Source organism: Haemorhous mexicanus, chromosome 1, assembly GCF_027477595.1.
Source record: "Haemorhous mexicanus isolate bHaeMex1 chromosome 1, bHaeMex1.pri, whole genome shotgun sequence".
Classification (NCBI taxonomy): domain Eukaryota; kingdom Metazoa; phylum Chordata; class Aves; order Passeriformes; family Fringillidae; genus Haemorhous; species Haemorhous mexicanus.
In genome coordinates this window covers 36927877-36953932 of record NC_082341.1, presented here as the reverse complement: position 1 = coordinate 36953932, position 26056 = coordinate 36927877, and the positions used below count along the sequence as shown (strand labels likewise).

The 26056-nt window shown below is 35.4% G+C and overlaps 1 protein-coding gene across 1 annotated transcript in view; it reads right to left on the bottom strand.

The window, feature by feature from the left end:
* KCNH8 (potassium voltage-gated channel subfamily H member 8) overlaps nucleotides 1-26056 on the bottom strand; it is a 176441-nt gene that overhangs the window by 13886 nt on the left and 136499 nt on the right. Inside the window, exons 9-13 of the mRNA XM_059856301.1 lie at nucleotides 25854-26053; nucleotides 23865-24114; nucleotides 19242-19456; nucleotides 4480-4518; nucleotides 2439-2794 (exon numbers count right to left, since the gene is read on the bottom strand). Of these exons, the coding sequence (XP_059712284.1) occupies nucleotides 2439-2794; nucleotides 4480-4518; nucleotides 19242-19456; nucleotides 23865-24114; nucleotides 25854-26053 (1060 nt within the window). The remainder of the gene's footprint in view (nucleotides 1-2438; nucleotides 2795-4479; nucleotides 4519-19241; nucleotides 19457-23864; nucleotides 24115-25853; nucleotides 26054-26056) is intronic.

Genomic DNA, 26056 nt, shown 5'->3' with positions numbered 1-26056 from the left:
TATCACTTTTGTAGAGGTTTCTAATTATATAAAATGCTAACATTTTAACTGCCTTTAAAGCACACAGGAGAAAGCTTACTCAGATGTGACTTGGAATTTATAGATCCTACATTCTTTATAGTGTTTAAAGATTCAGACTAAAAGGAAATTGCACAAATACCTAGTTAGGAGTGCCAGGCTTCTATTTGGAAAATATGTAATGTGCAATATGCTTATTCATATACAATTATCCAGCTGGGGAACTACATAACCATGTAAATTGAAAACATGAGGAGACAAAGGTCATTGGTAAGCCTCACCCCTCTCTGAATCAGCTATTGTACAGCCCTGAATTCTCTCCTGAAGACTGAAAACTCCACTCTTAGAAGCCAAAAGAGTCAGTAAAGATTAACATGTGACCTCTTCTATACAGTTGCTTAGGGCTAGAGTGCACTCCTCCATGTGGGTCTAAGGAGATTCAATCAAATAAAATCTCCTCCTAGGGCTGCTTTTATTATCACTTACATTTCTTCCTTTTCCACTTCATAGGCAGAACCCCAAAAGCAATTGGGAACACCGGGCTCTATTCTAGAAACTACGATTCTAGCTTCTGCTCCTTCCACAAAGAACTCTTTAAAAATTTGACCCAGGCTCTGGGCTTTATTGCTTTCACTGTGGGGCACAAAGAAAGCCTGAAGCACCTGTAAAGAATTCTAATTAGTTTCCTCTAGGAAATATCCATAGGAGAAGTTTCTTAAGAAATTTCTTATACACCTCAGAACAGCACGGACTGGATATTTCAACTAGAGTCTTGTCTCTCCCTTGCCTTCCTTTGCCAGCACCAAATGTAAATGAGAATTTTAATTAAGGTCTTTATTTTCTCCTTAATGCTTCCAAGGAAACACTTAAGACTATTTTTTTAAAGAGGCATTAACTTGTCAGTTTAAATATTCTAATAAAATAAGCTCCTTCTAGGAGATAACATGAAAATGTTTTGTCTGGAAAAAAAAAAAAAAAGGCTGAAAAACATACATCTTGTGCCAGTTTTCCAGCCTATAAACAGGATTAGTCTACAGTTATAAAATTATGAATGGAAGCAGGAAATAATATATGTAAACATACATTTTCATGTTTCCTCTTGCAGCCTTGGGTGTCAGTGTCTGGATGCATAAGTTCAGAGCAATAATGAGCAAGACTACATTACAGCAGAAAATATAAAAAAGTAGTTTTTCCTTGAATTACCATTTATTTTGTGAATGATAATGACCTTTACTCATTCATAGCTGACTGAACCAAATTCATATGAGATCTAGAAAAACAAATGAGAAAGTATCACATAGTGCTATGGTTTTGTTGGCATAGTGGTGTTTTGTCAAAGGTTGGACTTGATCTTGGAGGTATTTTCCAACCTAAATGATTCTGTGATTTCTATGATTTTGTGAAAAACTAAAATTGTTTTGTATCCTAGTACTAGCTGAAATGTGTCTGTACTTATAAAATATATGATGAGGGGGAAAGGGTTCTATATAATCTTCCATGTCTTTTTTATATTTGCAGGGCTAGGGACTTGTGCTTTGACAGAGTTAAACAAATATTGTTCAAGCTGTGGTTATCTCACATTTGCAATGGCAAGTTCCTGAAACTTCCACTCTGCCTCTAACGAATAAAGGAAGTGCTTGAACATGCAAACCACTTCAATTTATAGAAGACAAAGCTTGAACTGGAAGATGAACTACTGCATCTCCTTGTATGTATGCTTGTGATTTCTCTAAAGAAGTAAAACTAGGATTGCACTGCAGCAATTTAGCAACAGGTTACATAAATCACTTGTAAGTAGTGTACAAATAAAAAAATGGAAATATTTTAAATTTTGCACTAGTAATTCCTCAATAAACTGTCATGCGATGCTTCTTTGTGTTAAAAAAAACACAGCAAAACAGATTTGCTAAACTCTGTATTTAATGTCTGTATAACTTCCATTATCAGATTTCTTGTCTCTAATGAAAAAACCCTCTAAATATTTTCCAAAATTGCTTGGCAATTGTTTTCCATTATAGTTCTGTACTCGAGTAATTTTTTGTATTTTCTTGGCTATGCTATAATTTCATTCACTTACTTTCTAAATTTTTCTACCTCTGATGGACTCAGAATGTTTCATAGTGCTATTGGGGAAATGAATATTATAGACAAAATGACACCATAAGGCCAGACGATTAAATAGTAATTTTTGCAGTTGCTCACTTTTTTTACTGCCCTTTTTGTGGGTAAAAATACTTTAGTTTGCAATAAACTTCTAAAGCCATAATATTCTGCATAGTGTGCAATGGTTCCTACAATAATGTGGGATGAACAGAAATATAAACTATTAAAGAATAACTCTTATAGTGTCAAAATAATGATATTTTTAATAGGAGCCACATGACAGATAGTAAAATGACCATTCATAGCTATCACCTTACCTTGGGCTCAGATCTGGTGGGCCGCTGGCAGTCAGTGCCGACAGGTACAATTTAAGGTTCTTTTCCTTCCTTCTGGAGTAGTAATGGATCTCTGTTTCATGTTTGGCTCGTGAGGGGTTTGAACTGCAAGCACGGATGGGGGAATGAAAGGGTACAGTTCCTGAGGCCAGCTGCTTCAAGTTTCTCCCTAGGTGGCTTTTGCTGCTTGCAGTCTTCTTCTGCTGAGAGCTATTTGTGCTTCGTGTATCAATTGGTGAAAGGGTGCTGCTTTCTTCTTCTCCCTCCTCTTCCTCATCTTCATCTTCCACAATTGAAGGGAGTCTCTTCTTTATATTTCCATTTCCCTTAAGCTCTGTCTAAAATAACAAATAATACATACTAGTGTAAAATTCAGAGCCTGATGTTGCAGAAACCCATCTTTTTGCTGTTCATTCTGGAATAAACCAAGACCTAACACAGCATTCATTTCTCATTAGAGAGAGCTCTTTTGGAACTTATCCATAGCTTCAGCTATGGCTATATGTGCAGACACAAGAAAAATACAAACTCATTAAGAAAGGTCACTCGTGACATGGTCAGCAAACCCACTGCAATATGTTTTGTTACCAAGAAAGGGTACATGACTAGCTCTTACAAGCCATTTACCATACATACACTTGAGAAGATTAATTTTGTTTAGCTGAGGCATTTTTTTCTTGAATGCTATGCTACTAGAATCTTGGTGGTCCACAGAAGAGATAGAGGCTGGTAATTCAAATAATATTGCTTTTTCATCATTTTTTCATGTATTAATGGGATTTACACCAGTTCAGCTCAAGCCCAATGGTCTCTGTGTCCTTCTGAATTTTTGTAACTGAAGTAATTGCTGGGATGGTAGATAGATTTTTCAGTTCACTTCAAGTCCTGGTAATGCACCAATAGTGTGATGGTTTTGGCTTCAGAACTGAGTCATCAGAATGCAGAGCTACGGCTGGTTTTGAAAAAAAATGCAATTTAGATGCTTGATGTTGGAACCATGGAAATTTAGAGCCAACATAGACCTGTGTTCTATATTTTATGTACTAATTAAAGTGCAATGTAGGAAATCAATGGTTTTTTTGGTAGTAACAATTATGCTGATCATGAATGTGGACATGTGCCAACATAGACAAGATCAGACCTTAACTCAGACATAGGTCCAGTTACTCCCATGGTACAACTTTCTGTATTGGTGGTAGGTGAATGGCCTAAGGCAGACTCAGATTCCAGGTCAAATTAACAAACCAAATACAACTTCATGGTTTCAAAGGGAGTTGTTTGTAATTTTTTTTTTTTTTTCTACTGGCTAGTCCTCTTAATCAAGCTTGATTAAGGCACTGTTAGCTTTAGATAGAAAACCTCAGATGACCCTGCATAGTCAGATATCCCACATTCAGGCCAAGTCAGATTGGCTGGGTGGAAATACAGATTTGGGGAATTTATCCAAATATTCTAAGCCTGTATTAGCATCTGTCTAAATGTTCTGCAGCATGGGTTTAATTTTGTTACAACACACTTTTGTTGAATGTATGCTTTTCTCTTGGTATGTGTTGACAGATTTAGTGAACTGGTATCTTTTAATTTGAGATATATAAGAAGAGGTAAGAATTCCAAGTTGTGACAGAAGACACGTATTTATAAAATAGAAAAGCCTTGTTGTCAAGTGTAGTAGTCATTCAAAGGCTGTCATGATGATTAAATTATACAGGACCCGGCACTGATATTGCTTATACTCTACAGAGAAGGAGTGTTACCTGTATTCAAAACTTTGGCTTGGGTAGCCATGTATCTAAAATGTAGCAGCTATAGGAGGATATTCAAATTTAGCACCTGGGGAAAAAAGATCATAAGCTGTTACTCATAAAATGGGCAGTGGCAGAACTATCTGCAGGATGCTATTTGAATTCTCATTCTGAAAAAACTGAAGTCTGTTTTCAAGAAGGAAAGGAAGGAGTTTGTTCTGGTTATAGTGATGTGCAAGTTCAAAGTGAAGCTCGGCATAATTAAAATGTGATCAACATACCTGGGATAGTGTAGGCTTGTTGGATAATTTTGATATTACCTGCAAAAAACAAACCAAAAAGGTAGGAAGTATGTACATCTGTACAGTTTGGATTCCAATGGGATGCAAACATCTAAACCAAAACATTTATGTCAATACAAGAAAAGACACTCATGATATTAAATTAAATGGTGGTATAACAGTGGACTAAGGACAATCCTTGCAAACAGGTACTGTGAGAGTAAAAAAAAGTTGTTTCATCTCAAATAAAAAGCTAGTTAATTAAAAAAAAAAAATTTGCTTTAATAAAATAGTAGATCAATACTCCAAACCTGCAAATAAATGTAGATGTATGAAAGAATGCCTGGTAGATTTCAGTGCTGGTTTGGTGGAAATGCAGGAACAAATGCTCTACTTTGGCCCTGCTTAGCTTTAGCTCCTGTGCCAGCCTAGTCTGTATACGAAGATGCACTGAGTATCTCCAGCATCTCTGAGAAATTTCCAAAAGCAGTGGTGGGACTGAAGCAAGTAGGGGCAAGGTAGTCCTGAGGGAGAGGTGTCTAACTTATTCAAGGCCATAAATATTTTCTTTTATTGAATTACACAAAGTAAAACAAAAGAAAAAGAAAAATAAAAAATTATGCAACTTTCAAGAATAACTACTTCTAATAAAATCCACTGGAACTGATGAGTAATATCTGTTGTGAAAATTCTGCTGTTTATTTGAATGGCCACATCTTGACTGTGAGAAAGTCTCTGGCAGCCTATATACTGTATTTATATGAATATTCCCAACTGCCAGGTTAAATTTTAAGATTTTTTTTTTCAGCTTTCCCAAACCCACACATCAAGGCAAAAAGTGCTTAACCCATCAGTCAATTTCTTTTTCTCCAAACATACATAGAATTTAGGCATTTCTGAAGGTCATTTGAATGTCTCAGTTTGTTTGACAAATGTCTTCAAAACTCCTAAATATTCAAATTTTAGGCACAGATTTGAAAATAATAATTGTGTGTAGTTTTATAATTTTTTATTTTGTTCCAAGTCTTTCAGGTTAACCAAAAAACTGTTTTGTAGTGAGGGTATTAGTAGTGGTATAATATACAGAAATAAAATGTAGAACATTTAAGTTTTCACAAGCAGAAATCCTGCTCCACAACAGCCAAGCCAGTAGCAGGTGTATTATTAAATGTAGAAATACTAATAACTAATAACTGCCAAACAGAACAACTGCAATAATGAGGCTATGTAAACAAAATAACTGCTGTGTTCTTACTGAGTTAGAGTACTAGATGATATTAGCAGGGAAGGAGACGTCAGATACTGAAATCTCATAAGTGGCATTTTAATCTATGCCAACTGAAAAATCAGTATCTTTAAGATTCAGGATGAGAGGAAACTAGAAATGTGCTAAAATATTAAAGTCAGAATTAGGAAGTTCTACTGGCCTGCTTTGCACATATGTTTAAAATACTAGTTTAAAATTGTGCCCAGAATTTTGGGACATCAGTTTGCTTGGCTTCTAGGCACAGCAGGAATGTTAAATAGCAGCCTTAATTAAAATTCTAGGCAAATCCAAAATATCAGCAGCTTCACAAAAAACATCTCAGAAAGCATGCATTTTTCCTGCTGAAGGCTTTAGAAGTGACTTGTCACTTGTAATTGGTAACGTGGGTGAAGATTTCTCTCACTTTTTGTTCTAATGTTGCTGTTTTCCCTCCTGAATATTGTTAATCCTGACTGTACATCTTGAAAACACAGACAAAGAAATCATTATGTGGGTTTTAAGCTGCATGACCAGTTGCTAGCACTGTGCCCTTGCTTCTGGACCTCCCTGCTGCTCCTCAGCACAGGAGCCAGATCCACCCATCGATCCCTCGCTGCTCTGTGTCGCCCTGCCTTGGTCACTGCAGCAGGGGGAAGCTGGCTGCGCAGCAAATGGGGTTAGTGGCAGCACTTTGTTGCCTTGTGACCTTCCCAAGAGAAGGGTAAAAGAATTTTTGAAGCCAGGTTTCTTTTTGCAAGGAGGGGAGGGAGTGTTCTCAGGAGGCCGTGTAGCAGAAAAGAATAAGTACAAACACAGAGCCCATGATTTGAGAAGCTGCTGATCAGACTTCTCCTGCTCCCCCAAACTAGCTCCTTTAACCCACTGGGACAATTTCAGTCTGAAAATATTGATATTTTAAAATAAATATGGCACAATAAACTATGGACCTATAAGCCATCTTTCCTATAGCACAAAATCCCCAGTAAAGAGCCTTGTAATTGCTTCTGTATAAATACACAGCAGCCATACTCATTGCCTGTCCTGCACACACAACTGGGGCCTGGGCTTTACGGCTTAGTAGCTCAAAGTTGGCAAAAGAAACTAATCTGTGCCCAGAGAGAATTCTCAAGGATTTTGCTTCTAAACTTGTTCCAGCACCTACTCTCCGTCTCTCCCTCCAGTCTCAGAGAGAAAAGATGAAAAACAACTTGGACAAAGCCAGTCAAAGTGCAGTAAATTAGAAGTCCTCATTATGCACATAGCTTTATCTTTGTAAAAATGTAGTATCAAAGTAAATAATTAGGAGGTGTTGCCCTAGTTTCTAGGATGCTAAAACCTTTTATTTAGGGCAACATATTAGTGCTGTTTTCTATAAAATGCTCTACTTTTTCCTTATGGCAAGAGTGTGCCAAATACCTCATATGCCTTTTAAAAGAAGTACAGCTCTTAAAGGGCTGTTGAAAGAAAAATCACTGATATTCAACTTACTATGCATTGAGAAAAAACCAGAAAGATTGATGTTAGCCTGAGTTATGTGAAATACAGTCAAAGAGTCTAAATAAAGTATGATTTCAGCCATGGTTTCTCTTTATGTCTTGTGAAACCAGCTACCAAATTTAATTTTACAAGACAAAACAATAATGGATCACGTACCAAAATCAGATTCACATAAAATTCCTCCATGTACGGAATCACAAATCTAGAATCTTCCATTTTTTTCTTATCACAGTTTTTAAAAATTCAGTAATCCTCAACATTGTTTTCTAGAAGCACAAAAAGAATATTTCTCCATCTGAAAACACTAGTGCTTTGCCTTTGGAAGCCGGTGATGTGAAAATTTTTTCAGTGTCAAGAGGCAGCAGTCATTTATAAAGAATCTCTACCAGGAACTGGGACCAACTCAGGTAATTAGCTATACAGTGATTCAAGATGAATTCCAATGATAAAACTATTTTTCTCTATTTTTCCCATAGAGAAAAATATGGAGACACAGCTAAAATGGAGACATTTATATGTCCAGTCAGTAAGTTTGCATGCTGGGGCTCAATAGAATGTTCCCAGTGTTTGCTGGTCTCATTCTTGTTGCCTTCACAAAAAGTAGGAATAAAAATGGAAGCATAATTTCACTTATTTTCTTGTAATCTTTGGTATTAAAACACATGAATAACTCTTTATACTGAGGAGTCAAAATGATAAAATACATTTTCAGGAAAGGATTTGAAATCAAACTGGAGTATTAATGTTCTTAGTCAGCATTCAGACATGGGAAAAGCCCATTTAGGAGCACTTCCAGGGTGGGATAAAACCCCAAGAATGCATGCCAGATGTTCTATTCTCTGCAAATTTACTGTATAGTAATGGAACAGTTACAAGTACATGACAAGACATTATTGTTCTGCTGCAAAATGTAATGCCTCACATGTGCTCAGGCCTCAGCTTTCTGTAATTAGGAAATTTTAAATGAAATATCACAAGTCCTCTAAATCACAAAAGACTCAATCATTCACAAAGAGCTTGTTAGATGTAATTGTTTTATACTGAGCAATTTGCCAACCCCACCCCCTTTGTGTTTTTTTCTTGTTTTGTTTTCCTTTTTAAGACTGTCTCTTGTTCATTGTCTTGTTCCTGTATTTTCTCAGGGTTACTCTCTTCTGTCTTCCTCACTTAATGGACAGATAAAGAAAGAGTATTTTGTGGAAGCAGATGTTTTCAGCATTCTCTGATGCTTTTTACAATACAAAGTACATTGAAATAGCAGCAGCAAAAGTTGAACAGCAGATCTGTCACAGGAGTTTTTTCCTAGGGAGACAGTAATTGTGAATTACCATAAGCTCAGCAATCTCCTGTTAAGTTGCTGTCCTGAGTGTTTTGTTTCTTTGTAATTAACTTGTGAAATTGGTACAAATGTTCTGTAACTGCCTGTTGTGGTTAGCTTTGGTTAGTTTTTTTAGTTTGGTTTTTTTCTCTCTCTTTTTTTTTTTTTAATTTAATACTTTCTTGGTTGCAAAATTCTCACATGAGCTTTTATATTTAGTGTTAAAAGTTTACTTTTCATATATTTCTTTAAAACCTGAATGTTAACCTCATTGCATTCATTATTTTTTTTTTTAATTATACTTAAATTGTTTCATTAGCAATACAGGACGTATTGCATTTCTTGTTAAAAAGATTATACAGAAAGCAAAAACTAATATCTCTTCCACTTGTGCCACATTAAGAATAAATAAATGGGAAACGTGGATGGTATAATTAGTAATTTTTACTTCTATATGCTTACATCCCTTTTCCCCACCCCAAAGCAGGAGAAGAAATTAGGGTCTCATCTGCTCTGAAAATTCATCTTTCACAGTAAAACTGTAGCACTGTAGCAGTAAGAATTTTAAAAAAAGGGAAAAGGAAAAGAAAAAGAACAGTCTGTCAATAAGATGAAAAGAAAACAAAAGGAAGAATTGTTAAAACAGACAATAGACCTGGCACTGACTGTACTGTCTGGCAGGTTGTATTTTTGGAAAAGCTTTCAGATTACTGCAGAAAAAAGATATAGTGGAGAAAGCTTGTTAATACTGCTACAGTTTGATTGCAGTCAAGTGAAGACTTACATAATAGAAACTACAATAAAGGCTAATACATTCCAAAACAATAAAACTTATATGCTTAACTTCAAGCAGCTCTAAGGTTTGAAACAGGCTCATAAATATTTGCATGATTGGCCCTGGACTGATATTTTGTTAGACTCCTCAATTTGAGGCTGTAGATACAGTGAAGGAGTTGTGATTGTTATGTGAGCTTTATCTTTAAATGAAACTTCATACTAGTATTTATGTAAATATGTACATCTAACTTCAGACAGTCTCTTGAAAAGAATAGAGGGGGACAATGAAGTGGATACTGAAGAATAATCTCCAGTTGATTACTGCCAATTGCCTATTTGTACATATTGCCAGTGCTGGCCAGGTGTTTTGTTAGCACTCACAGCACAAATGAGTGGGATGAGTGCTAGCAAGTGCCTCCCTGAGGATTGCAGTATATCTGTGGAGAATTTTTAAGAAAATTGCTTGAATTCTTTGAAATAGCACGACATAAAAAGAAAGACAGTAATAGAAATCCATTATCAGTTTTGGACAGTGGTGGAATGCACACTGAACGTCGTGTGATTAGCAATGGAATCTGTCTCTGAACACTTACTTTACTATCTATCCAGTGCTGTACTGTATATACAGTGTATAAAATGTATGTATATATTTATTATTACAGTCATGTGTATTATTTACCACATCATTGAAAGTTTTCAGTGATGTGGTAAATAATAGCATAATGATAATAATAAAATGTAATATATGTATTGGATATCAAATCTATTTTCAGCATAACTATTGGCAGTTATGTAGGCAGGTTTTGTAGCTCTGGTTTTAATGGGCAAAAGTATATATAATTAAAAAGAAAAACATGCAGACATATTATTTTTGATATCAGTAAAGACTTTGCATTTTTACATAAATAATTTTTTCTTTTTACATGCTTTCATATCTTTGAGCAGAGTGGTGGGTCTAGGTGACTTTCAGAGGTCCTTTCCAAGCTCTGCTATCCTACTGCTAAGGTTTAAAGAAAAATTGCACTAAAAACATTACCAGCTCAAAATTGAGAACACAAACTTGTATTAATGTAAAATGCCAGTTTGATACACAACTTTCACAGATTATAGACAGTTTTCTCAAAGACTGCAGTACATTTAGTTTTACACATTTCAGCGTGTATCCTGAGGCTATAAGGACTCAAAGTCATGTAGAAACTTCACCACATAAGCCACTGTGACATGAACATTAGATATCAAGTTAGTCTATGAACTAATGTTTTTATAGAAGACATTGTATCATTACAATGTTAAGAAGACATTGTATCATTTCCTTCATTAATTAGTCCTATATTAGCCAGAATAATAAAAGGACAAGTTATTGTAAAAGAGCTTCTAAATGTAAGGTCCCCAACGGATCAGTGCTTTATCAACACAAAATAAAAGGAATAATAATATAAAAAAAATTTAAATTATATAAATTTGCAAAGTGGATTCATTTAAAGTTTAGCTATATTAGGATTAATTATATTTTCCATTTTTTACAGTGTAGAGACAAAGATAATATTAAAATTGTAAAAGTAATATTATCATGTTCCCTAAGGCACACTGAGACATATTGGAAAAAAATTATCCCCTAGCATGCCTGTCTAATTAAAATAGAAATATGGTTAGATTCCAAGACAATACTCTGAAAGCCAGGAGCTTTTCCTGTCTAAAATTCTGTTTGACACAGTGTTTTATACCCTCCTCGTACAACAGCCTAGAAACATCAATAAGCTGCTTTGCTAGCCTGGATTTTTTTCAATGTGTTAACCTCGGGTTAATCTTTATAATCTGATGGAGAATGTAATAATCCCAGGAAGTGAAATGAATGGGAATGGAGAGTGCTCAAAAAGAATCAAAAGCTAAAATTAGAAGTAAAATTTCATCACTTATTAAAACATGTTAATTCTAGTTACAATGAATTTTTTTGTATTTGTCAAGAAAGTGCTAAGGTCTACTTCTGAAAATCTTTTAATAAATAATGTAAAGCTCATAATTCCTGTCTCTTAATCCATTCACAAAAGTAAAAGGGTTGGAATTTGGGGATGAGTCACATCTACCTGACATAGTCCCAGACTAATGTAAATAGGTTAATTTCCTCCCCTCCTTTTTGTCCTTTTCCATGTCTTCTGTGATTCACCCTTACAGTGAATTGGCCACTTGTTTTAGGTGTAAAATGGGAAAGATTTATAAAAATACAGAAACAAATGAAAAAAATAATAATGGGAATTATTTCATAATTGCTCAAATAAGTTGTGGTGGGATGAACCTTCTAACTGGAAAATGACCACAAATCAGAAGAATAAATTATTAGAGACAAATCCAGACAGTGTAGGTGTCTGTGTCATTATTTTCAAAAATATCAGAATAACTGGAGGCTACAGAAATTGAACAGGAGATTATTAATGAAAAAATTCTTCAGGTAAAGACAGTAGGAAAGAAAAAAAAAGGGCCAACCAGTCTATCTTTTTTGAATTACATGTTTCCTTGTTGCCTTATTTCTCAGCAGCATACCATATTGAAGGATATATTAGAAACACAACAGTGAGGTCATTGTCTTGAGGTGTACTGGGGGGAAGAGATGGCTCAGAGGCACCACACATAGGCTCACTAGTAACTGTTAGTAAAAAAGCTTTATGAGCTACCAGACTAGAAAAAAAGGCATCAGACCTGCCTACACTATAGCTTCAGGCCAGCCTTGCTCTCAGAGTAGGTGAAGAAGTTAATTGTCAGGCTGAGGGTCTAGAGGAAGGACTGATCATAACCCTGCACAGGGAGGAGGCTATTGCAGCACATTTCCTTGTTTGAAACTAGCATCCAACTTAATAGCCAAAGATCCACCGAAACATACTTACTGTCACGGATACAAGTAGCAGACCTGTGAAATTTCTTGCAGAGCACTATTGGACAGAGCTCATTCCCAAAATACATCTTATCCATTTAATATCAAAAATGAAGTGTAAAATGGGTGAATGAACTGCTCTGATTTTGTTTGTTTTTGCCAGTGCTCATGCCCCTGTACAGCTGCATGACTTGTTCCATAGGAATAAAGAAATTGAGCTGTGTAAATGACATTGTGCCAGTGCAGCTTTGTTCACCAATAGAGTAACTTTTTTTGTGAAGAGGAAGAAAGAGAGAGAGAGAGGGGGGGGGAAGACAGAAACAAAAATCCAGATCATCCCAGAAGTATAAATGAAAAATCTGAGTAGCTTGTAAGATGCGAGAGCCCTGAGTTAGATTTGACAGCAGCCCTAATTGGAGAGTAGTCCATGCACAGAGGCAGGTAAGAGACCTACTCCGATGAACATAACAGGAATCAAAGTTAATTATATGTTACCAGTTTTTAAAGTAGTTTAGTTTTTGACAGTATGAGGAGCACCTTCATTCCTACACTATAATCACTGAGAAGTTTATAGACTCCACTTCATATCAAGAGGTATAAAGGAAGAATTAATGTATGGTGTCCTTGGGGCAGAAGCAGTGGCTGCTCAGCCATCAGTCACTTAGGCCTTCTACCAGAACAATTGGAGCAAAGGGAACCATGTGCATGTGGAATAAAAAAGAAAGACCATAAACAGTCTGGAGTTCACAGTTTAAAAATTATTTTAGTTGTTTGTTGGGTTTTGCTTTTTGAATAATCATACACAAAGTACTAGACTTCAGTTGCTTTGGGTGATTTATTCAATTTTATGTTCAACCTGTTGTAATAATTGTGTAGAAACACAAAAACTGGCATTGATTGGTCTCTTATTCTGCAAGCTTTATACTTACTGACAATAAACACCAGTGAGTTACAAATACAATATTAATGGCTCTCCACCAGACAAGCTACTAAAAAAGATGGGTGCTTAATATGCTCTAAGCATATTTAAAAATTACAAATTTTCCTCAAATTTATCAAGCCCTACTGTTAAAAAAGGACTGATTGACTTTTTTAAGGTAACCACTTCATTTTACATAGCTGTTAGGTGGTGTGAAAAAAAAAATCTCCTCTATTAAAAAGTTGGTAGGAAATAATAGGGAAATGTTCTATGAAAATTACTTATTATTAAAAATATTTTGCAACCTGTGATTGTTGCAGTGTGGAGGATGAACTGTGATCTAGCTGGAGTAGAGGAATAGTGACTAAGTATGTTAGTGCAGTGAGAGCTAATTTGGAAATTCATTTTTTCAATACATGACTTTTATTATAAACACACAGGTAATAGCCATGAAATAAGAATTTTTTTTTTTTTTTTTTTTTTTTTTTTTTTACTTTGGAAGTTAAACTCATCGATAAGTGCGACATTCACATTCTCTGAACAGAGACATAATTCTCTCTCCCAGGTTTTTTCCTGGAGAAGCACAGAGAGAAGAAGAGAAAAATAATTCTTAGCTCTACTTGCTGTGCCTGTTGTTTTGCACATGTGGGATGTGTTAGGAAGATTGTTCACCTGAAGTGATTTGTTAATTGGATTCTGCTGAGGATTGGTTTGTTTCCTTGGCCAAGTGGAAAAAGCTGTGTCCTGACTGTCAGGAGACAGTCAAGTTTTCTTTAGTATTCTTTGTAGTATAGTTATAGTATAGTATAATGTAATAGAATATAGTTTAATAAAGCAATTGTTCAGCCTTCTGAATCAATGGAGTCAGATGCCAATCATTCCCTGTGTCGGGGACACCCTGCTTTTTGATAAATAAGTAATTATGCGACTGTTTTCATCAGGTTTTCTTATAAAACTTACCAGAGTTTAAAAGAACTTTAAAAAAAACCCACTTTTTTTCTTAATGTTTATAGAGTAGCAAATATAAGTTTTTTGCTTCTTTAAAGTGAAATAATAATTTCTATGCAGACAAGGCATTAAAAAAAATCAGAAATTTCACACTACTTTCAATGCTGATTCATAATAGATAATCAAATATGTAATAGAAACTGTTATTACTATATTGGAAAGAAGCATTCATCAATTCAGATGACCTATAGTAGAAATCTAGATCTAGAAAAAGCATAACTAAAAAGGCAAGAATGAATTCATATCAAATATGTAACCTACTAGCTGAAAACCAAACAGTGGCAAGGAAGGATTTAATCTCAATTTTGTGCTTGCATTCAAAATATTTTTTGCTATTCATTTTCTGACTACAAGAGCAATGCCAACAGTTAGAACAAAGAAAGATAAAAGTCTTCAAATAAGCAGTTAAAATGATATGAATAGTAATTACTCATATGCTTTTAAAATACTTAAGGCTTAGCTGGAATGAACCAGAAAGCTCAGTATATTTTAGATTAGAATTTGTAGACATTTTTCTTCCCAAGCTGTGCCCTCTATTGTGTGCACCAGAGCTTAGAGCTGTTTTCACCTTTACAAACAATTGATTTGGTCAATTGTCAGATTTTCCAATAGAAAATGAGGAGCACCCCTTGGAATTTCTTAGATATTGCTAATAACAACCTGAGCTTTATTATATTAAAAATTCCTCACAACTCAATCATTAAAATTTAATAAATTCTAAACACCGGGCTCTTCAAAGAACAAGAATTAATCCCTCTTTGTCAGATAATGCCTTCCAGAGGGAAGATGTAGGCAGATTCTTTGGTTTTATTGCTTCTTGGTTGCTAGATTGCCTTTTAAAATGTATTTGTCTATTTATTTATTTTATTATCAAGGAGCCTGGCAAAGGTGCAGTAAGATTTTATGTTCCCTGCTGGAGAAGGAATCTACCACATTTTCATGAAACCTTGTCCTTATGTTTCATTTACACTGCAATGCACTGACAGAATCAACCCTTCCTTGTGTTTCACAGAGTGTTTCATTTCAGAGAACAGCTTCTTCTTTGGGGAGAGGGGAAGGAAAGCTTTTGTAGGAGCCAGAACCTTACTTTTAAGTCTAGAAAAGGAAGAGTAAATTCTTTTTAGTTGCAAGTCCTATCTACAAACAGAGATTTTTGGCTCTTCAGGAATATAACCTCTTCCTTTTGGAAATGACTCACTTAGATACAGCTTTAGTGAGACAAAGATTGTGCCCGCATGTGCCTTGTCTTCTTTTGGGACTTAATTATGGATTGATGGTATAGGTGTCAGGGAGGCTTCTTGTTCTTTTTGTCAGTGTGACTCTAACCAGCCTTTTTTTTTTTTTTTTATCTGAAAAATGTTGTCTACACTGTAAACTCTTTTGCATGTGCATAAGAAATAATCAGAAACGATAAACTCTCCCAAAGCCTACAAAGGTATTGTCCAAACACTTATTCTGAGTTCTTCATAGGATATTCATAGGATAATTCATAGTTATGAACAGCTGCTGCTACTCTCTAAATGCATCAAATAACACATTTTCCAGGGCTGGTGGATATCAAAACAATTTCCAGTTCCAGTCATACTAATGTATGGGTATAAATGTAGCCACATATCTTTCAAGAACCTTCTTCTGAGGGCTCAGTTTTACCAAATCAGGTATGGGACATTCTCACTGCCTAATACATATGAAATCTGTAATTCATAGTGAAAAATTATACAGATAGGGTGAAGCATATGTCAAAATCTGTGTCAGTCAGCAAACTATTTCCTTACTATGATAACATAGTCACAGACCTAGATAAATTGGTTGAAATGGCTGAATTGTTTTAATGTCAACTCCAGCTACCAGAAAAATTAGTATTTTCTAACTGTCCCTAATATTTGAATACATGTACAAACACAGTTACTGGTTTATTGATCAAAAGGGAGCAAAGAAGGCAAGGGCCAGAATACGCAAAATCAACAAAAAGTCTCTTCTCCTAGTTCCTATCTTGCTATGATGAAAATGTATAAAAAGATGGCAAAGCAGCACTGCCAGTGTGGCTGAACAAACATTAATGGTTTTAATAATAAAACAATTAGTAATTCCTGGCTTAAGAGTTATCATGAGAAATTGTCCAAGCTCTTTCTGATTTTATGTCTGTTTCTCTACCTATTACTGGTTAGAGACTGAAATAGTTGTCTGCTCCTATACTTGAAATCTGGGCTTTTCTCCCAAGACTGCTAAACAGCTCTTTCAATCAGTCTATAGCCAGACAGATACAGTTTCTACTTGTTACTGGGAATGCTGGTTACAACTTCTCATTTTACTGGAAAGGGACTCAGCTATGGAAGTCCTCAAGCCTTTTCCACAGTTGTACCTTACTTGGAGTTTAGTTCAGATGAACCACATCATTATATATCCTCTTAGACTTGCATATGAGCCAAGAAAACAAATTTAAAATACTTATTTTTTGTGTTTGTGTAGGTAAGGAAAATATGTAATCTTCCAAGTATCCAATTTAGACAAGACAAGGACACTAGAGATGACTTCTGACCCCTTTTTTGTCCACGTGCTTCTAATTCAGTTCAAATCTCTGATTCAATTTTAATCAGAGTAATGAAGGTGGAAAGGGGATAGTGAATAACCAGGAATAAATTCTTGTTCATTCTCAGCTTTTTAATGCTGGCTTAAAGTTTTAATAAATCTTCAACCTACAGCAGATTTTGTGGACTTTGACTGAAAATGCAATAACATTTTAGGTCAAGACTGAAAGACAGCTCACAAGTCATAGTGGGGAAATTCATGTTATTTCACCCTGCAGTTCACCTGACCCTAAATACTGCTGGTGATTCATTTTAAGTATTAAATTCACATTCAGCTACAGATTTACAGTCATTTAAAGCATCCAAGAAAAATAGAATCAGAAACAGACTTATTCAAATGACTAGATCTACTGTTTAACTGTGGAAAAGTTCTCAAAACCCAAAATCCCATAAAGCTGCAGAAATCACAGATACTCTCAAAAGTAAAATCTCCCTATATTAGGGAGAGGGAATTCAGATACAGTGGCCTAGCTGACAAGCTCTTCCATAACACCATTCCCAAGTACTGTATTTTAAAAAAATCCCAAAACTACAAAAAGAAGCAAGAAGTCATATTAACATACCCACAAACTGAAAACTTTCTTCTTACTTTTCTCAGAGTAACCATCAGATAACTACAATTATTTCTGTTTGCAAGTATATTCCAGCTGAATCAAAACCAGGATATTTTCCTGCTGAAGCAAAGTGAGTGGTCAACCAGGCACACTTGCTATTGACATAGATATCTGTCCTCATTTTTTGAGCCCCTTTTTTTGTGGTAGTACAATTTTTGTGTGCCTTGTTTATGCTCTTTATCCTTATTGGTAAGTAAAATGGTAGGAAAAAAATGAGACGCTCTACTGCAAGAGAAATAGTAGCTGAGGAGATAGTTAAGGAGAGGATTGTAGGCAAAAGTCACATTCATAATCTGTTTTGGATTCTGTTTATCTGCCTGTGAGACTGGCAGATAAACATGTCAGTATATTTTTTCCTTTAATTTTAAAGTAACAGATAATACCATGAAAATATAGCATAGATTCAAAAATGCTCTAAATATTTTCTACTTTAAAGCAGAAATGTTACTTGGGTATTCCAACATTACTTTGAATCCCATCCTCCTCAGAGAGCCTGAGAAACACTCACCTTCAACACTGCTATAGGCTTGCTCTCAGCAGAGAGTCTGCACATCACCCAGCTGACTTTAATTGGGAAGTGTTGTCCCTGAATTTATAAAACCTGAATGCAGCTGAGAGGGTGACCCCCAGATTTGTCACCACACAGAAAAGCAAGAAGCAACACATTGAGGGGATCCATCAAGTTCTATGACAGAACTGTATTGGGGGAAGAAATAATCTTCAAACCCTATCTTTGCATGGAGTTTTACTCCTTTTCAGATCAAACATTCCTCCCTGAGGGAAAAGTGTTAAACAAACTGATCACCAAGCTCTCAGAACAGCTGTGTAGTCCCAGCTGCTGTTTTCAGCAGCAGGAAGCTTGGAGACATTTCAAGAGACAAACAAATGAGATACCCTGGTTATTTTCCTCTCCAGGAGCACACACTTCTATACGGGCTCCTTTCTGCTGCAATGGTTTAAGAGAGTGTTGCTGTGGAAACAGTGGCACCTAATAGGAAGCTATGTAGAAAAACCAGCCCATATATCAAACTCATTGGGGTTTTGCACTGAAAACTACTGTGATGCACTCTTTCTTGGCATTATATTTGTCTCCTGTTTTGGGAGTATCCTAGTGAAAATTCATGTTTTTCTAATGTTACTTCTTTTTGTGTTAGGAGAAGAACAAAACAAACACCTGAACTGTTAAACATCAAATTGAAAGTTTGGTTATAACTGTCTTTGAGCATTCAAGTGATAAAGTCAGAAAAAGAGAGATGTCATGAAAGTTTTTCACTGTTAAAATCTGAATATAGATATTTTCTATGTAATAATGAAAGTAATCATATAATCAGTGAAAGTTCTTTGGTGAACCCCTTCAGGAGTGCTTTATCTGGAATTTCATAATTTTGTTTTTGCTTGGGGTTTTTGTTTGTTTTGCTTCTTTTTTTCCAAAAAATAAAGTACTCATTTAAGCAGAAAAACCCATTTTAATTGCAGTGTATGAGAAACAACTGTTTTTTATTTTCAGTGTGTGTGATGACATTCTTTACTAAAAGTGATAACCAATGATGTATGAAATGAATGCTCATTAAGCTGGCACATGAGCTTCTAGAAAAGGTATGGCTAAAATCCTTTATTTGGACACATAGCTTACATAACTATGAATTATTTTTAGACATAAACAAAAAAAATTAAAAAACAAAGAATTTTGTCTCATGGATGATGTTATGGAAAATGAGAAGTAGAAAGGTTGTTCAATATTTATGATCTGACCAACTGATAAAAAATTAATGTAGGTAATATCTGAATTATCAAACAAATGAAATCAGCAGTTTCTTTAACATAATTTGCGTATTATGTCTTTACTGTGACAAAATTATGAGAAATTACTGAGGTATGTGAAACACCTGAAAGATTACAATAACTGCAGAGACCTTTAAAGATACTTACATCACTTTCATGGCCTTCTCTTAGATTGTAAGTGAGATCATGCTGGATGTCTTCAACAAACTTGTGAGCATACTCTGGGTACAGGTCGAGCACTTCAAAGAGACCTTTGAGTATAATACATTGGAGGTCACAGTATGTTAGAGCTTTAACATCTGCGTTTGTTTTAATAACTTGATCCCTAATCGATAGGTTTGCTCCAATTAAATCTCCTTTACCTGAAAGAGAATAAAAAAATAATTATCTTTAAAGCGTAAATTCTTTACTTTTTTGAATCATAAAGCTGTTTAATATTATTGCTATACCTGAACCTGAAATCCCATTGTTACTAACGCCTTGTTTAATTAATAAGGTGCTAAAGGATCATAGACTAATTTTTTTTCCCCCTTTTTGCAGGTGCAAACTTATACACAATTAATTGGAGGTACAAAACCTAATTTCCAGACAGGCTGATTTAAGGGAGCAATAAATTAAATATGTATAAAATGAAGATTTACACCAGTGACTAATAACAGGTGCAATTATTTTTCAAAAAGGATCTTGTCAGGTGTTTTTGTGCATGTCTTTAATGTGCAGGTGTTAAGGTAGCATTATAACATTTCTGTCAAGAAGAAAAAATTGCTTAAGAAAGAATTCTTGGGCTGGTTGTTTTTTTCATTTATGGGCAAGACTGCCTTAGAACTCTGGCTGTATTAAAAACCTCCACTGACCATACATTGAGAAGCACAAATATTTTATAGTTAAAAGCTTCCATAAATATCTGATCTGAGGTATAAATTCCAAAGTGCAGTCATTGAACCAGAGGTTTTCCCCAAAAGTTAAAGCAGATGGTCTTTGTTTAACACCTGGACAGTGTGGTGGAGTGCATTCTCAGCAAGCCATGGGCGATTCCAGACTGGGGGAATTGGTTGATGATACTGAAGGACAAAGTTGCCATTTAGGAGGACCTCAATGAAAGATAAAATGGCTGTTAGGATTATCATGAAGTTCAACAAAACCAAATGCCAAGTCCCGTACCTGGGATGAAAACCCTCCCTAGAGGACTATGGACTGGGAACTGACCAGCTGGACAGCAGCTCTGCAGGAAAGGCCCTGAGGATCCTTGAGGACAAGCTCAACATGAGCTTGCATCAACAATGCATCCTTGCAGCAAAGGAGTTCAAGGACCTCCTGTGCAGCACAAGCAAGAATGGACCCAGCAAGTCCCAGGAAATGACTCTTTCCCTCTATATTTGACATGCCTTATCCGGAGCACTGTGTCCACTTTTTGGCTTCCCAACAGAAGACATAATATTGACATATTAGAGTGAGTCAAAAAGAGGCTGTCAAGAATCAGGGACTAAGGAATATAATTTATGCGAAAAGGCTGAAAAAACGGGCTATTGCTCCATCTTACAAAGAAAAGGCAAAGGAAGGATATTACTGTCTTCAACAGCCCAGTAGAAAACTGTAGAGAAAACAGAGTTAAACTGCTCTTCAGAGTGCATGGGGCAATAAGATGTACTGGGCACAGTGCGTAATAAATTAAATTCTCACTGTAAATCCTGAAATGAAAGCCAAGAAATGGTGGAACAGCCTGCCCAAAGAGGCTGTGGAATTTTCAGCATCCTTGGAGATGTTCAAAACTTGCCTGGACAAGGTCGATACGACTGAGATAAATTTGCCCTGTTTAAAGCAGGTTTAAGTTGGGTAGCTTCTGAAGGTCTGAAGATCCCTTCAATCTTACACTATTCTGTGATAAATAAATAATAATTTAAGATTGTCACATCGGAAAATCCACCCAGCATGTGATTCCACCTGTGTATTACACAGGAAACGGTCAGCTTGCAGAGTAGGCTAAACTAACCAGTCAATCATCCCTGAACCTTAAATAAGATAGTTTCATACTATAATATATAATTTTTAGTACCTTAAAATAATTTTTTTTCTTATTTTTGTGTAGCTTGAACAACTTTCTCAACAGTACATATAATTAACTCAAGGTCCCTCCCTTGAGGGATTTTCTCTTATGCTAACGTTAATGTACTTTGGTGTCTCTTAAAAATCTCAGTTAATATACATGAGAACTAGAATGAGATTAGGTCAGTCTGGGAAAGAGAAATTTGATAGGTAACCATAGCATCTGTCTTTGCTCAACACAACATGTATTGCTACATAGTAAAATACAGCATAAAGCTAAGCAGTTACACATTTTTACATTTTACTGTAAATATCAACAATTCCTTGGATTTCTTCCATTTTGTTAAGCAAAGGGCTGTCAGTGTTAATTTATTGCTGGTTGTTTGGACGTTTTGTATTGCTGGACAAGGGAAAGAATTTTTCAAATATACCAAAACTGATCCTTAAATATCTTAATTAGAAACTTTTTAGAACTATGAACAGTATTAGTATCCATACTGCATAAACATTTTGGAAAAATGTTAGATTTTTATTAGATTATAGTTAAAATTTTGAAGTAATTTCAGGCTTAAAGATACTAAAATTGGTCTGCTAGTGCCAATATGTTTATTTTTACAAATGAAAATCATGCAGCAAAGGTTGTAGGTAGTAACCTGAAGTTTCATGTAGAATTAATGAAGTGATTAACTGATTCTACCTTGAATGTCAACATTTGTTACATAACAGAATAATTTCAGCTATTCTTAGTAGCTCTTTTCTTTTTTCTTTAATTGGATAACAAGCCTATATATACATGTTTCTCACAGACACATCTGTTTTTCAATAAATCAAGGATGTGTAGCCAGAGATATAAATGTTCTCATTATGGATATTTTTCAAACAACTTATGTCTAATATTTTTAAGATATCAATGGTATGTGTTCAAACAGCACATAACTCATATTAAAACATATTTTACCATAAAATATATCCTAATCATCATTATTAGAGATAAAGTAATAGTCTCTAGAGGAAGCAAAGATGTATTTAATGAGAGCATTTCACTGAGTTTTTGCTGCATTGCTTGTTAGTGAGAATGGCTCAGTAAACAAAAACTAATCCACTAGAATTAGAATCAGGACAGAATTATAAAATATTCTGGGAACTGCAAGTAACTCAACATTGTCAGGGGAAAAAACTGCTGTCCTGAATTTACATGACATCAGCAACACAATTTCTCATAGGGACCTACATTTTTGATGCATTCACCTTCTGCTGGTGTTAATTAGGTTTAAATGATGAAGCTCCCATTCTCTGTAACAAAACATTATTTTTCTGTTATGTTTATGTTTTTTGCATTATGATTTCATTTACTTCTCTCAGAAATCCACTAATCTCTTTCTTGTTGTTTTGATTGTCACCATTACACAATGATGCTGTAATTAACACTTTCAGAAGTGCCTGAAGATGGAACCATTAATGAAAAATCATAGTTCTAATGGAGCTACCTCTTGAACTTTTGCTGCCTTTTAGCTTATGTCTTAAGTCATATTTTATACCTCTGATCTATGTGATCTAATGAAATCAAGAGATTCTTAAACTTCCTAAAATCAAAAAAGAGATGGAGTGATGTGGACTCTCAATCTAATAGAATTAAAGAGTTCTGATACAAATAGGTCCTGTATCACATTTATATTCTAAAAAAGACCAATCCAATGCATTCTAGTAAAATAAAGAAAATTCAGTTACAGAAGACGAGAAGCTACCATTATCAACAGTCTAGTGCAATCCCATGAAACAGGAAGGAAAGCAAAAAAGGAAATGTTCTTTTTAACTCTGTTTTATAAGAATATTAATAGTTATTAGAAAGAAAAATACATTCAAGTCTAAACAGATATTAAAATAATAATAAAATAATTCTAAACTTTTAGAGTAAAATTTTATATTTTATTTTGCCAAAGAACTTCATAAACATTAACTGAGAGAGGTCTAATTATCCTTTAGCTGAAGATAAAGAGAATTTCTTTAGTAACACTTAAATTGAGGCAAATCACTGAAATTTATAGTTAGAGATGCTTAAACCTCGATGAGTAAAAACAGCCATCTTGCAAACAACAACTAAAAATTTATTAGAACAGAATTTCTGGCCTTTCTCAGTTCTAATATACTCAGATGACTGCAGACAGCATCAGTTAGCATGAAGCAGCTTGGAGGAGCAGAGCCAAGAATGCTTGTTTTTGACCACATGGCTTTTCTGCAAGGGGTGTTCATAGGCAAGTGCCAAAGAATGAAAAACTAGGCTCTTATTGCTTTCTTTGACTTGGGAGCATTAGTGGGAGCACTGCCTGGGCACTAATTTTCATGAAAGACTTAGGCACTGATGATTAATGTTCTTTGAGCTGTCAATACCATCACCAAATATAGCAGAAAGCAGCAAGCTATGTCAAAAGCTTGCAGGTACCTGTTTACATGAAAAGAAGAGAGAATAGGTACAAGGAAACCAGAAGTAAAATATTGCACAGCTAATAATCTGGCAATGGAAAGCTCCTTACATCAAAATATAAGGAAGTTCAAACTGAAAAAAAAAGGAAAAAATAAAAATGTACATAGAATAGGTATTGCAGATTAAAACTGAACAAATTCTTTCTCATCAGACACTTAGGACACACTAAGCCACCAGTTAGTAGTGAAGGCTCTCCTGCACTGGGGGACAACTCTTCCTCTTGGAGTCTATGATTGTGAACGTACCAAGGATTGCCAGCACAGTGCTGTCCTTCAGGACTTCCATGGAACCTGAGCACACAAAGTAGATCGCTTGCAGGGCATCTCCCTGCCGCAGGAGGTACTCCCCAGGAGCACAGAAGGAGGTTTTGATGTGCAGAGACAGAGACCTGAGGCAACCACGACTGGCACACTCGAAAAGGGAAAGCTGCAAAATCTCCTTGTTCAAGTGCATGGTGATGTCTGAACGCAGCTCGTCTGGGAAGTCTTTTAAAAGCTGTCCAAAAGAAGGAAAAAAAAATGATGAAAAAGAAAAAATTTGCAAAATTATTTGTTTCCACTTTTGCAGAAGTGGCCTGCTTTAGTGGTGGTGCACGTGTCATACTGTTGCAAATACTTCCCTTTGATTTTTTCTTACCTCCTTGATGAGATGTGCTATTTTAAGAAATTTCAGCACGATAAATTCCAGGAAAAACATGAATAAATATATACCTTTTTACTATTAAAAAAATCCCCAAAAGCCTCACAAAAAAAAACCAACAACAACAAAAACAAACAAACAAACAAACAAAAATCCTCAGGAAAAATGGTCAACAATACTGTTTGCACAAATTGCCTCTAATGCACAATTTAAGTTCATCCAAGTTCTTCTCTGTGATAGAACACAGTAGGCTGCTCAGGTATACCATTGTATACAGTGACATATGCAATGAAAACAGAATTCTATTAAATTCATCAATATGCAATATTACTTCTTCCATAGTAAAACCACTGCAAGAGGGGTAACTAAAACAACCTTGCCTTGAATGTGTTTTTTTCTTGTTATTTTCATTTTTTAATAGTGTAACTGGACACTGAAGGAGGGGTGGAAAGGAATGGAGGAAAGTTGCACGTTCAGTGGAAGAACCTAAAAGACCATGAGGTCTCACTTTTTCCTTCCAAGCTGCAAGCCCACAAATATAGGGTTTTTTTGTAGTTTGAGGGGATGTGGCATCTGAACAGTGCAATCAGCCTATGCTTGACCAGGTGGGCTCAGACAAGGTGCTTTATCCATAGGGGGAAATAATGAAAGACTGATGGTCTCTCCAGGAGCTGTGGTTGTAGTACAGCAGTCACTCACTTTCAGTGTGACTAAAGGTACAGAAAGTACAAAAGCTGAAGGAGATCATTAACCACATCTAGGAAAGCTTTGACATCTAAGTCATTTTTGTACCTTTGTAAATCTTACTAAGCTCCTTCTGTTGCTAAGATGCTGTTGAAAATCCCATTCTTTGTGCTGTGCACAACACAAAAAGAATTTATCAGGAAAAGAATGTTCCAAACCCCAAATCTTTCTGCTTATTTCCACATTATCTTTAGAGACCACTGAGTTTTATAACACAGATAACAAGAAACCTAAAGGGAGTGCTCCATTCAAATAACACTCCAGCAGAGAGAGGCCATTATTTCTCCTGCAGCACAGTAAACATAACCTGTATAAGTAATTTAAAACAAGCAAGCACAGACATCACCAGAAATCTGTCTTTTGATTTCACTCTCAAGTTACACTGAAATATTTAAAAAGGTAGTGATATAAAGAATATAAAAATTCAGCCTAAATAATTTGTTTACAGTATTGGAATAAATAAGATGAAGGAGGAGGGAAAGGGCATCAAAGTCTCTCTTTTAAAAAGGACCTAAAATCCCCATGTAGATATTTTCTTTACTGAAAGATAGAAATGCTCATTATAGCATTTCTGCTGGCATCATCTAAAAGATTTCTGATGAATGCCTCTTCAGCATTTAAGAATCATAGAGGACTGAATTTTTCTACATTATTTGATGTTTTAAACCTGCTTTTTCAATTGTGTACCCTCTTCCTGGGATAATCCAGGTTTATTTTTAGGCATGGTTATCTTTGCTATGTAACTTCACACAAAACACAGCATGACAAAAGAAAAATTACCCCCCTCCTTGCCTCAGAGTTATAGTTCACAGTCAAAACAATCAAACACAAATCCCCCCTCATTTGGTTACCTCATTGGAATCAATTCCATTATTGACAGACCATGTGGTTTGGAAATATTCAAGCATCCTTTGCTTTAGCTGCTGTGGCAGGTGATGGACCCGTATAAAGTCCTTCAAATCCTTGGTTCTGGTGTGATAAAGGGACCACCTGGAGTACATCCTCTGAATTATGGCAGTCACATTGCCAAACACCAAGGCATGCATCAGAGCTA